At 55.2% G+C, this 12,537-nt stretch overlaps 1 protein-coding gene across 2 annotated transcripts; it reads right to left on the bottom strand.

Moving 5' to 3' along the window:
- Window positions 1-414: 414 nt before the first annotated feature.
- On the bottom strand, window positions 415-11,048 carry TRIP10 (thyroid hormone receptor interactor 10). 2 transcript variants are annotated; one of them, XM_049876608.1, is made up of 15 exons: window positions 10,955-11,048; window positions 9,727-9,842; window positions 9,584-9,640; window positions 7,970-8,117; window positions 7,608-7,670; window positions 7,274-7,378; window positions 7,060-7,188; window positions 6,034-6,180; window positions 5,749-5,943; window positions 4,531-4,698; window positions 4,170-4,279; window positions 1,358-1,490; window positions 984-1,117; window positions 785-906; window positions 415-673 (listed from the first exon to the last, which is right to left on the bottom strand). In XM_049876608.1, exons 1-15 carry the CDS (start codon window positions 10,976-10,978, stop codon window positions 525-527), a joined length of 1,800 nt encoding a protein of 599 aa, XP_049732565.1. In that variant the 5' UTR covers window positions 10,979-11,048; the 3' UTR covers window positions 415-524. The 2 variants fall into 2 exon arrangements, with proteins under 2 accessions (XP_049732565.1, XP_049732566.1); XM_049876609.1 differs by lacking the exon at window positions 4,531-4,698.
- Window positions 11,049-12,537: the final 1,489 nt, after the last annotated feature.

Genomic DNA, 12,537 nt, shown 5'->3' with positions numbered 1-12,537 from the left:
TGGGGGATTAAAGCTCAATGTTTAAATGAGATCACGGGCACATAGTAGGCACCCAATGCTACCTGTTTTCAGGAAGCTGCACTACACACAGAAGGGATAAAGCCCAATGCCCTTCTCAAGCCAACTCCCAGGACGCAGCAGGGTTTTTGCCCAAGGACCCTGGTCAGCCCATGTCTGCCTCCAGCACCTCCCTCACTGTATGGCCTGTAAGGAGAGCAGTGATGGGGGATCCAGCCCCGATACCGATCCCATAATAAGGTCCAGACTTCAAGAACTTTTTGTCTTTTGTTTTTATATATAAAACAAAATGGCCCTAGCCGAGCGGCAGGAAGAAAAGATTTGACACATGAGTATGTACATCGGTGGTGAAAGGCACAGGGGGTCCATTTGGGGTGGGGGGTGGGGGGCAGCAGGTTACACAGGTCTCAGCCGAAGCCACGGGGGCAGAAATAAAGTGCGTAGGTCCTGGGGCCCCCCGTGGCCCAGAAGCAGCAGCCAACAGCCCCCCTCTTCCCGCCTCTGGCTCAGTTGAGCGTGACGCGGAGGTAGGAGGTGGGCACGTAGCCCTCCCCACCCTGTTTCCGCCGGACTCGGGTCCAGCCATCGCCCTTGTCCTCCTCCATGAGACTGAGGTCTTCTCCCTCTGCCATGGAGATCGTGCCCTCACTGGACCCTGCCATGGGGGTGGGCCCCGGTCAGCTTTAGGCAAATTTGACCAGAATCAAGCCAAAGATAGGCCCCCAGCAAGGAGCATGCTTCCAAAACCCACCAGAGCCATCCTCACCTTCGAAGTGATAAATGGCCACACAATGACCTATGGGGCAGGCAGGTTCCTCCTCAAAGTCCTCATCGAACTCCGTGTAAATGGGGGTATCCTGACCCTCCTCAGAGGGCCGCTCTTCGGAGCTGGTTGGGAGAACAAGGGAGGTAAGGCCAGGCCTCTGGGGTCCCAGGGCCAGGCCCATGGCTGGCCTCCGACTCACCCCTCCTTGTCCTGTGAGTTGTGATTGCTGTCTTCCGGTGGGGCGCTGGCTGGGGGGTCAGGAGGCTGGGTGTGGCGACTCAGGCTGTCCCCCCGGTTGCTCAGGACACGGCTCTCGGCTTCTGCCAGCCAAGTCTGGGAGGAGGGACCTCATGATCAGGTCTGGGCACACTCTGGGGTCGGCCCACTTGGGGATCAGAGGTTTGCTGAGGTCACGCATGCACACCCAAGGCAGTGATAGGAAACAGCTGGAGAGCCCCGCCCCCCACCTCCCCACAGCACCCTCCCTGTTCTCCCTTACACCCAGGAGTGTGACTCAGCCTGGCCCGCTGGCCCCCGCCTCTCCCCAGGGGCCCCCACTGGGCCTGCCCTTACCTCATACTTCTGCACTTCCAACTTCAGCCGTTCAATGTTGCTCAGGGTTTCCGTGATCTGGGGCTCCAGGCTGGCAGGGTCCCCCATCTGGGGTGTCTTCTCATACACATCCTTCATTTTCTTCAGGGCTTCCCTAGGACCAGAGGGACAGGCAGATGAGAAAGAGGAGCCCCATGTGATTAAATAGGCAAAAAATAGGGGCTTAGCTTCAATCAAGCAGGTAGCAGGATACATAGTTTATGAGCCCAGATACTGGTACTTGACTGCCTTCTTTCAAATCCCAGCTTGGGCTTTTCCTAACTGTGTGAGCTGGGGGGAAGTTATTGAACCCTTCCCTCAAGAAGCTTGTCTTGGAATCGGGGATGATATCAACACGTGTATACACAGATACCAAGGAGCCCTGGTGGCACAGGGGTTAAGCACTCAGCTGCTAACCAACAGGTTGGTGGTTCACACTCACCCAGCAACTCTGAAGGAGAAAAAGACATGGCGATCTGCTCCCATAAAAATTACGGCCTAGAAAACCCTATGGGCAGTTGTAACCTGCCCCATAGTGTCGCTATGAGTTGTACAGCACACAGCAAAACAACACACACGCACACCCCTCATGGGGGCGTTGGTTGTGAGGATTAGAACAGTGCCTGGTACACAGCGTTGTTGTTAGTTGCCATCAGCAACGCCACGCACAATGGAACGAAACACTGCTGAGTCCTGCGCCATCCCAATGATCAGTTGAGGATCAGACTGTTGTGATCAATAGGGTTTTCGCTGGCTGAATTTCAGAAGTCGATCGCCAGGCCTTTCTTCCTAGTCCATCTTAGCCTGGAAGCTCCACGGACACCTGTTCAGCATCCTACCAACATGCAAGCCTCCACTGACAGCCAGGTGGTTGTGCATGAGGTGCACTGGCCGGAACTAGAACCCGGGTCTCCCACATGGAAGGTGAGAATTCTGCCAGTGAACCACTGATGCCCCCATTGGTATACAGCAAGTCTTAGCTATGGTTCACTCACTCATACATATTGAGTACCTACTGCATATCAGGCACTGGCCTAGGCACCAGAAATGTAGCCCTATAAACAAGATCTCAGCTCTGCTCAGAATCTCAGAAAAGTTTGGGAATTCTAGTGAATCCGTGTAAAGGGCTTAGACCAGTGCCTGGTATATAGGGAGTACTGTATAAATGCTAGTATTATTATTACTAGTCCCACTGTCCCTGTCTTCCTTCGAGTCTCTCTCTCTCTATATATAGGCAATAATGGATACAAGGAAGTCCTTGTCTGGTGCCAACAGTTAACGTGCTCAGCTGCTAACCAAAAGGTCAGGGGTTCAAGTTTACCCAGAGGCACCTTAGAAGAAATGGCTGGCAATCTAAAACCAGCCATAGAAAACCCTGTCAAGCACAGGTCTCCTCTGACACACATGAGGTCACCGTGAGTCAGAATCAATTTGGCAGCAACTGGGTTTCATGGCTACAAGCACAGACCTTTGGGATATGTCAGACCTGGGCTCAACTTCCTTCAAGGTCTAATGCCGGATCCATATTACAGCTGAGGAAACGGCGAAACAAACTGCCTGAGGCCTCAGAGACAGAGTTGGAATTCAAGGCTGGTTTGCCTTGATTCCAGAACATATATCCTTAACCCCTATACGATACTGCTCAAGAACTTTATAGTTCTGAATGGAACTTTGCACCAATAAAAGCTGTTTTCTCCAAGAGGTTATATGCAGACAGCAAGATAGAATTTGGCTGCCTATTTACAAGTGGCAAACGTCATTCCTATTATGTAACAGGACTGGAAGAGGATCATCTTGCTTGGAAAGAGTGAGAGTGAAGGCTTTTTTTAAATATCTGGCAGATTTTTTATTGTTAATATTTTAAGTGCTTTAGTTATTTAAAGAGATATTCAGGTGCTCTTTTTTTTCTTTTAGCCCATTAATGTGGTGAATTAGATAGACAGATTTTTTGATATTGAACCATCTTTCCATTACTGGGATAACACCCAACTGACACGATATATTATTTTTTTTTAATACACCATTTGCTTGGCTAAGATTTTGCATCTAAGATCATGTTGTTGCTAGGTGCTGCCCAGTTGATTTTGACTCGTAGTGACCCCTGAGTAGATCTGCCCCATAGGGTTTTCTTGGCTGTAATCTTTTTTTTTTAAATTGTATTTTAGATGAAGTTTTACAGAACAAATTAGTTTCTCCTTAAACAATTAATACGCATCTCGTTTTCTGACATTGGTAGCCAACCCCACGATATGTCAACACTCTCTCCTTCTTAAGCTTGGGTTCCCCATTACCAGCTTTCCTGTCCCTTCCTGCCTTCTCATGCCTGCCCCTGGGCTGGTGTGCCCATTTAGTCTCGTTTTGTTTTATGGGTTGGCCCTAATCTTTATAGAAGCAGATCACCAAGGGTTTTCTCCTACAGAGCACCTGGGTGGGTTCAAACTGGCAACCTTTCAATTAGCAGCCGAGCACTTAACCATCTGCACCACCAGAGTTCTCTTCTAAGATCATAAGTGAAATAGAATGAGCCCATAATTTTATATTCTTAGATTCTTATTGGCTGATTTTGGAATGGAGGTTCCCCCAGCCCCCTAAATAAGCTGGGCAGCTTTCACTCTTGGTTTGCTGGAATTAATTGCATAAGGTGGGAATTAGCCATTTCTGACAAGTGTGGTAGGAATCACCTGTAAGACCATCAGGGCCTGGAGTTTGTTGGGGAAGAAAGTTCTTTGAGTATGACTGAAATTCAATTCATTGATTATTTTACATTTTCCCTTGTCTGCTTCCTCCCGCTTACCTCTGATCGACCTCCTTCTGTAGTTCACGATTTCGTTCTTCCAGCTGCTGTTGAAGCCGCTTTCTCTGCTGCTCTGGGGGCAAGTGGCTGAAATCCTCGGTCACCACTGTCTGCAAAGCAGGAAGACGACCGAGTTTGGGATCATGGAGTCCCAGCTTCCAAGCTCTGCACTCATAAATTTTACACGCCAAGTCTACCTTCCTCCCAGTCCAACTTTCTTGGGGGCGTGGCCATGCACAGAGCAAAGCAGGTCCAGGCAACTGAGGAAGGAGCCCAGCTGGCGGCAGGAAGCGAGTCCAGGGTCCCGCCACCCAGCCGCTGGGTGGGCCAGCGCCCCTTCCTCCCCCGAGGCCTCACTTACCCCACGGCTGCCTCGAAGGCTGCGGAAAGATGCTAGCCGCGGTTTGACCGACTTACTGATCTCGCTCAGTATGGCCAAGGGGTCACGGCCGGAGCGGGGGGACGGGGGTCCATTAGGCAATGTGGAGGGCAGGGGGCCCCCCAGAGGGGAGAGCAGTGGGGGACGTGGCTACCGGCAGAGCCAGAAAGGGATGGGGCCGGTGGGAGGGGTGGGGGGCAATGTAGAGAAGGAGGAGGATGGACGGAGAGATGCAAAACATAAAAAAAAAAAAAAAAGAAAACACAAAATGGAGAAAGAAAAAAACAAAACAAAACAAAACAAAAAAAACGGTAAGAAATCCACAACTCAAGATGCAAGACCACACACAGAGCAGAAAAGGCATGCGACAGTAACACAAAAACCTAGAGGTGGATGGAGTGGGGGTACTAGACTGTGAGCCAGAAGGCCGGAGCCCCCCCATTCCTATTTCTCCTACATCCCTTGAGCCCCACATCCAGTACCCAGGATGGGGCCTGGGGGACACGGCAGCCCCCATTTCTGTCCACTCAGCTCTCTGGGCTCACAGTCTAGAAGGTGGGGGAGACAGGGGCAGGGACCAAGGTCTCAGACAGGTGTGGGGACCATAGAAGTCACAACCAGGCTGAGAGGGGTCAAACGCAATGACTGGAGGGGTTATGGCTGGGGGGGGTCAATGGTTAAGCTTGGCGGTTGGATGTGTAAGTCAGAGATGGGTATCCAAGTATAAGTCAGGAGAGATCAAAAGTATAAATAACTAGGGGGTCCAAAATATAAACTGGGGGGATGTGGGCTTTTCCAAGGTATAGACCAGGGGTGTCAGGTATATGCCGTGGTATGAGAGCCAAAAATCCCAAGAAGAAAGTGTCTGAGGCTGGGGACCCAGGAGCCCGTCAGCAGCATAAGAGACTTAGGGAAGGCCCTGGGGCCAGTCTCCAGCCCTGAGCCCAGCCCTGAATTCCACCAGCAGCTCTTCTTCCAGCATCCCAAGAAGCAGCAGACAGACGCCACAGGCCCCCCATCTGCCCCCCCCTCAGCCTCAGGGGACACCCAGGCCAACCCGCCCATCTTCCTTCCCTCCAGCCTGGGCCAGCAGCCAAGAGGAAAATTCCTGCCCAGGACTCAGCGTTCTGGCGGCTGGGGCAGACTCAGTGGGGGCCCCCGCGGTCCCCACTCCTAGCCCCCCAAGGCCCCAGCCCCCACCTTGTTTTTCTTGCTGAAGGGCCAGCGCTTGGTGCGGCTACGGCCGGGGCCACGGAGCTCCGGTCGTCCGTCGGAGGGGGTGCCCAGGCTGCTGTCAGAGGGTGCACGGTTCATGGGCTGGCTAAAGTCTTCAAATTCCACATCACCCGGGCGGGCAAAACCCGACTTGTGTAGCTCAATGAGGACCTGGGAGTCCTGGGGGAGCAGGTGGGCAACCAGGGGTGAAACTGGGTGCCCAGCGTCAGGGACCCTCCCCCGCCCACCTGACCGGGACCACCCACGCACATTCTTGGCATCCACAGCATCTGAGGCCACCTTCATGCCCTCCAAGCACTTGGCGATAATGGGCACCACCTGCAGCTCAGCCTCGGACAGAAGCCCATAGCCAGCCCCCAGGCGGGTCGCACGACGCTCATCCATGTTTTGTAGCTTCTGCAGGGGTAGGGGCTCTGGGAAGTCACTCAAGTTCTCTGCCTCCCTTTTTTTATTAAAGGGGGAGGCTCAGGAACTACTAAAGGAGTGACTTTGGGCAAGTTTTGTGCCGCTGTTTTCCTCATCCATGAAGTGGGTACGCTGTTGCAGGCTCATTGGTGCTGACGGACGGACAGGCTAGTGGCAAAGTATGAAGATCCATAGTGGAGGGAGCCCAAAGTAGTCAAGGTGGGAGACACATGGGACCAGTGGATCTCGGGGGAAGGAAATCTGAGGACCCCCCTTGCCTAGGAAGTCAGAAAAGCTTCTCAGAAAAAAAAGGGGGCAAGGCAGGGGCAGGAGGAGTGGGACAAGGGAGCCAGAGCTTTGAAGAAAAAGTAGACCCAGCACAGATGCTTCCAACTTCAGGATTGGGGCAGGGAGTGAAGTACGAGGCTAAAACAGAAGAGGGAAAATTTGAGACTGGTGGTGCAAATGGTTAAGCGCTCAGCTACTAAGTGAAAACTTGGCAATTCAAGTCTACCCAGCAGCGCCTTGGAAGAACAGCCTGGTGATCTACTCCCCAAAACTCAGCCATACGAAACCCTGCGGAGCACAGTTCTCCTCGGACACACATGGTATCGCCGTGAGTCAGAGTCGACTAGACAAAAACTGGTTTCCTGAGACCTGGAGCTTAGAGGGATGAGTAGGAGTTTCAAAAGGTAGAAAGACATTCTGGGCAGAAAAGAATCGTCTGAGCAAAAGGCAGGGCTCACTGTGTCTAAGTTTCTGATTCCCTTTCAATCTAGGGGATAGGAGAATGCAGCTGGGGTTTTGACAAGAAGGTAGGAGTTGGTCGATTGAGGAGTTTTTTGGGAAGGTGGGGCTTTGAGCACTTACATCAAATATCTGGGGCATCTGGGAAAAGTAGAAGTGGGCCTGGTCTCGGTTGAAGCGCTGTAGCTGGGCTGCATATTCGTTTTTGCTTTCTTCTGCCATGTGACTTCGGAGGTGAGCTTGCTGCTTGGCCTGAGGAGGATCAGAGCAGGAGTCTCTGTCAGGCTCTGGCCTTACCCAGCGCACCCGCCAGGCCTGCCCCAGAGTCCGTGCACACCTTCTCCACGTCAGCCTTGGTGGCATTGATATCCTGGTCCAGCCGCTCCGCAGTCTGGGCTGCCTTCTCAGCCTCCCGGCAGTCCCGCTCAAACTTACGCTTGCTCTGTGTTGAGGAAAGATCCAGAATGAAGGTGCCCCCACCCCCCAAGCTAGGGGCGTGGGCAGCCAAGGTTTCAGGGACTGGTGGGACGTCGCCCAGTGGATGAGGGTCAGTGAGCATGCTGGGAGCCCACTGGGGAAGTCCAAGCCAGACAAAGGGGACAGCTGTGTGTATCAGACACCCTCGTCCTGCTCCTCTGGGCCAAAGCCACCCTCCACCCCCTGAAACTCACATTTTCCAGCTGTTTGAGGCCATTTTCCAGCTGTTGCTGGGCCCGCCGACCTTCCTGGAAGTGCTGTGAAGAGAGGGGTGACAAGACTCACCTGGGTTCCAGCAGTCCCTGAGTAGTGCAAATAGTTAAGCACTTGACTACTAAGCAAAAGGTTGGCAGTTCGAACCCACACCCAGAGGCACCTTGGAAGAAAGACCTGGTGACCTACTTCGGAAAAATTAGCCATTGAAAACCCTGGGGAGCGCAGTTCTACTCTGACAGACATGGGGTCTCCACTGAGTCAGAATCAACTTGATGGCAAGTGGCTTTTGGTTGAGTTCCAGCAGGGGCGTTTGGGAAGACCCAGGGAGGGGTGCACCCACCATCTTCCTCTCCTGCTTCATCTCCTGAGAGTACTTGGCCAACTCGAGGCACACGCGGACACTCAGGTTCTCAGCCACCAGCTCCCGCTGCCCGGCAAAATCGTTCACCTCCTGGAGAATTTGCATGAAGGACTGCTGCTGGCTGAACCTGGGGCGGAGTGGGGGGCGGCGGCCAGCAGTCAGGCCCCCTTAGAGTCAGACACCCCAGGACCCACCTCCAGATGGGGAAGAGTAAGCCCCAGGACATTCAGCCCTGAGGCAATGATAATTGCAGTCCAGGATCCCTTACCCCCAACCCTTGAGTCAGATGCATTTTGGGACTCAAGAGTTTTTGGATTTTAGAAAAGGGATGCAGTTCAGATAGCATCTATTATGCATCACCCCCACTGGGGTAGGGGGCAGATCCCGTAATCAAACACCATAAATATTTTTTTGCAGTAAGAGGTATTAACAGCCACACACTAAGAAGGATCAAACCAAGACTATAATTAACATCACATCAGCTGGGGTCAGAGGTTGCTGCCAAGCAAGTTACAAAAAACTTTTCATCTCTAGAGCTTTTTGGGTTTTGGAATGGGTGGGGGCTTGTAATAAAATCATGAGGAGCTGGTGGTTCAAAGCCAGCCTGTGGCTCTGCAGGAAAAAGACCTGGTGATTATTTGCTCTCCTAGAGACTAATCAAAACACCAGACCCATTGCCATCGAGTCTAGGAAACCCTATGAGGCAGTTCTACTCTGTCACATGGGGTCCCTATGAATCAGAATCGACTTGACGGCACATAGCAACAACAAGGAAGTCAAAGGAGACCCTGGGTGGCGCAAACGGTTAAGTGCTCAACTACTAGCTGAAAGGTTGGTGGTTTGAACCCACCCAGAAAAGCCTTGGAAGACAGACCTGGAGATCTCCTTCAGAAAGTTCACAGCGTTGAAAACCCTATGAAGCGGTTTTATTCTGTACACACGGGGTCACCATGACTCAGAATCAACTCCGCACCAACTAACAACGACAATAAAGTCAAACACATGCTTACTATGTGCTGGGCATCGTTTTAACATCCTAATTGATTGAACATGAGCGCTACGTGGTAGGTGGCATCGGCAGCAGCTTAACCGTTTCATGGATGAGGAAGACAGAGGCACAAACTGGCCCAGAGTCATTCCTTTAGTCACTGCTGGACCCTCCTCATTTAACATTGTTGCTGTGTGCCTTCGACTGGGTTCCAACTCAGAGCAACCCCATACAAGAGTAGAGCTGCCCCACCATGTTTTCTAGGCTGCAGTCTTTGGGGGAGCTGGTCACCAGGTCCCACAGAGCTGCTGGCTGTGTTGAAACCATCAACCTCTTGGTTAACAGCCTGGCCTTGAACAATTGCATGACCAGGGCTCCTTCTCCATTTAACAGGCAGAAAACTTTGAGCGACTTTCAAAGCCCTCCGCTAACAATAGTGGGCTTAGGAGTCCAACTCAGGTGATACTGAGCCAGCACCCAGAACTCTTAGCTCGAGGCAGGAAGGAGAGGTGGAGGGACCTGCCTGGGGTAGCCCAGCTGAGGGAGAGGAAGTGGGACCAACCCCGCCCCAGTGTCAAGCCCTGAACCCCTCTCCCCATCCTTACTTGGACTCGGGGTCATCCTTGACAGGTCTCTTGGGCAGGTATTTTTTCACCAGGCTCCTGCGGGGAGACAGGCAGGCCGGCTGAGCCCCCAGCACTCCAGCCCATGCCGCTATCCCCCTGGCAGGTCCACCCTAGAGTCTCACCGGAGCTGTTTCGCGTAAGCCTGCTCCACCTCGGTCCGCTCTTTCACGAACTTCACGTATCTGTCCAGCAGGTCCAGCCCCCACTGCGTGTGGCGCTCAAGCACCTCAAACTGATCCTGGGGGTCGCGGAGGGGCAGGGGTCACGACCTTAGAACCCCAAAGCCGCAGGAAGACTAGGGGCCCCGGGAATTCCAAGGCTGGGATCTCCGAGGAGGCGTGGCTTCCCGGCCCCGCCCCGGCGCGGGGGTGGGGGAGGGAAGCAGGAAACCGGCGGGAACCCCCTCCCCTTCCCGGGAAGGGCCAAGGAACAGGGGCGGGGCTCCAGCAGGACGACAGGGACCCGTCTCCGAACGGCCAAGGCGGGCGTGGAATGGGGCAGGGCCCCTCCCCCAACCCGGGCTCCCCTAATCCCCCCCAGATTCCGGAAAATCCGGCCGGCCCAGCGTGAGTCAGGGCCAGAGGGGCAGGGTTCCTGCAACTTGGGGGGCCCCAGAATGACGGGGGAGCAGGCACCAGGTTCCCGGAGTCGCCATGCTTCCCGGAGACCCGATGGGTGACTCAGTTTCCCCCACTGACTCCAAGGAACCTCCTAAAGATATCCCAGAGTTGAAGGGGGCAATCTAGCTACTCCGCTGCACCCAGGAGCCCAGGGATGCCCCCGAACCAGAAAGGAGAGGGGTTAGAGGTTGGGACTAGGAGAGGGGGAAATTTCTGGGGCTTCCAGGGCTGGGGTTGGAAGAGGCCAGGTGCTGGGGCCGAACCTCGCAGCTCCCTCCCCTCAAGGCGTCCCAAAGCCCCTAGAAGCGACAAGGAGGGCAGTCCGGACTTCTGGGTCCCACGTGGGGGAGAGGTTGGCCAGAGGGTCCCCTCCCCCAGCCCAGGCGGACAGACGGGCGGCGGGCAGGGACCCAGGGGCCGTAAGATAAGCCGCCGGCCGGGCCAGGACGCCCAAAATAGGTGACCTCGCCCGGTCGCCCCAGCCCGGTCCCTAGACTTCTTCTGTCCGTCTCACTCGGAACGCAGTGCCTCAGTTTCCCTACATCGTTCCTGTAAGGTCGCCCTTCGCCCCCGGGCGTCCTGCAGCCAAACTCCAAAAGAACGCGGAGGGCGGGGACCCAGGGGTCGGTGAACGGGACAGCTCGGAGACTCTCGCCAAAGCCCAGCGGGGCAAAGGAGGGCGCCTGGGCCTTAGGAAGGGGGAACTTAGGGCCAGGATGATGGGACTCACCCACAGCTCAGTGCCCCAATCCATGCTGCTCCCGCCGAAGCCGCCGCCACCGCCGCCGCCCGGTCCCCGCCGCCCTCGCCCGCCGCCGGGAGACTCAGCCCAGGGCGGCGCGCCCGGCCCCGCCCCGCCCCTGCCCTGCCCACTCTGGAATAAACCACGCCCCCGCAGGATCAGCCCCGCCCCCGACCTCGCCATGCCTGGCCGAGGGGCGTGGTCTAGCGAGCGCCCCGCCCCTTCCGAATGGAACGCGGCCACCTACCCCTCCGGGCCAACCCCTTAAAGGACCCTCACCCATTTTCCAAATCCCCGGAGCCCCTCTCATCCTATCCCCTCCGCCTCGAGCTGTTTCTTTCTTTCCCTTTACCCCTCAGCCATTCCTTAAAGGGCCAAGAACTACAACACCAACCCAAGAAGTACCCCTCCACCCCGTCGCGGGGAGAACCTGAGGTCACCCGGCTCTTGCGGGCCGGCCCGGCTCCAGGCGTCTACGCTTGTCCCACTAATGGTCTGGTCCCTCCGGCCGCAGGGCGGATGGGAGGACTTCGATCCTGCCCGGGACGTGCCTCCGCCAAGGCCGGGTCCATTAGCGCCCCCACCGCATCCTGCCTTCCCTCCCCCAGTCTCCGCCGGGGAACCGAGGACGGGTCGTCCTTGGGGCGCAGGGCCCAGGCCTTTCCCCGGCTCCCGGCCAGCTCGCTTGTGCCTGCACCTGCCCATTTCCCTGTCTTATCCATTAAGGCCCATTCAGGTTTAATTGCCCGTCCTGAGCCTAGGATTCCTACTGCGCCGTCTTCCAGACGCCCGGGCCCTGGAGCTGGCAAGTCTGTCGCCTCCCCCATAAAGTCTGTTCGCACCTTGTAAATCCCTTTGAGGCCCTGGGATGAAAGGCGAGAGGCCCCAGGGGCTCCTACCCCCGTCCTCTCTGGCCTTTGGAGTTTTCTCTGTGGCTACAGAGGTGGCAGGCTACATGCTGGGGCTCCAGGACTCCGGGCCTCCAGGGACAGATTAGACTCTGAGCTGAAGAGATAGAAGGGAGCCAAGGAGGATAGCTCCGGGAGCCCACACTGAACAGATGGCTCTGCTGGGACCTGGCCTCACCTTCTGGTGGCTCCTGGGCCAGAAAGCCGCAGGATACAAACTGGGCTGTGCCCCAAATATTGGAGGGTCAGAATGAGTCAGGGGCTTAGCCGAAGTCTGGACTCGGGCTCGGTCCGGATTCGGACTGAGTTCTGGGCTCTACCCTGGTCAGAGATTCAAACTGGAACTGGGGTTCAGCCCAGGTCAGCACGACAGTTGGGTTCGGGTCTCAGACTAGGGTCGGAAGCGTAGCAATCCCAGTCAGGAGTTGGGAACTCAAACTAGAGTCTAGGGTCTAATCTAGGTAGGGTCAAGACTCAATCCAGGTCAGAGACTCGGTCAGAAAGTAGGGATCAGTCTGAGATCAGCTCTCATCCTCAGGTCAGTGGGCTCAGCCTGGGGTCATAGGTCATCTTTGGGTCAAGATGTGTCCTGGATCCAGTGGACCAAAGAGGCTAGGCGAACAGGACAGGCCTCAGCAGATGCGCCTATTTACGAAGAGCCTG

This window comes from Elephas maximus, chromosome 3 (assembly GCF_024166365.1).
Source record: "Elephas maximus indicus isolate mEleMax1 chromosome 3, mEleMax1 primary haplotype, whole genome shotgun sequence".
In the NCBI taxonomy this organism is placed as follows: Eukaryota; Metazoa; Chordata; class Mammalia; order Proboscidea; family Elephantidae; genus Elephas; species Elephas maximus.
The sequence above is the reverse complement of the archived record's forward strand: the minus strand, read 5'-3'. Positions and strand labels throughout refer to the sequence as shown.

Excerpts from the sequence above, each read along its gene's own strand:
- TRIP10 (XM_049876608.1), bottom strand. The coding sequence starts at position 10,978 with ATGGATTGGGGCACTGAGCTGTGG. Across the intron at positions 8,118-9,583 it reads AAGGATGACCCCGAGTCCAA|GTTCAGCCAGCAGCAGTCCT; the intron begins GTAAGGATGGGG and ends ACTCCGCCCCAG. Across the intron at positions 7,189-7,273 it reads CCAAGGCTGACGTGGAGAAG|GCCAAGCAGCAAGCTCACCT; the intron begins GTGTGCACGGAC and ends GATCCTCCTCAG.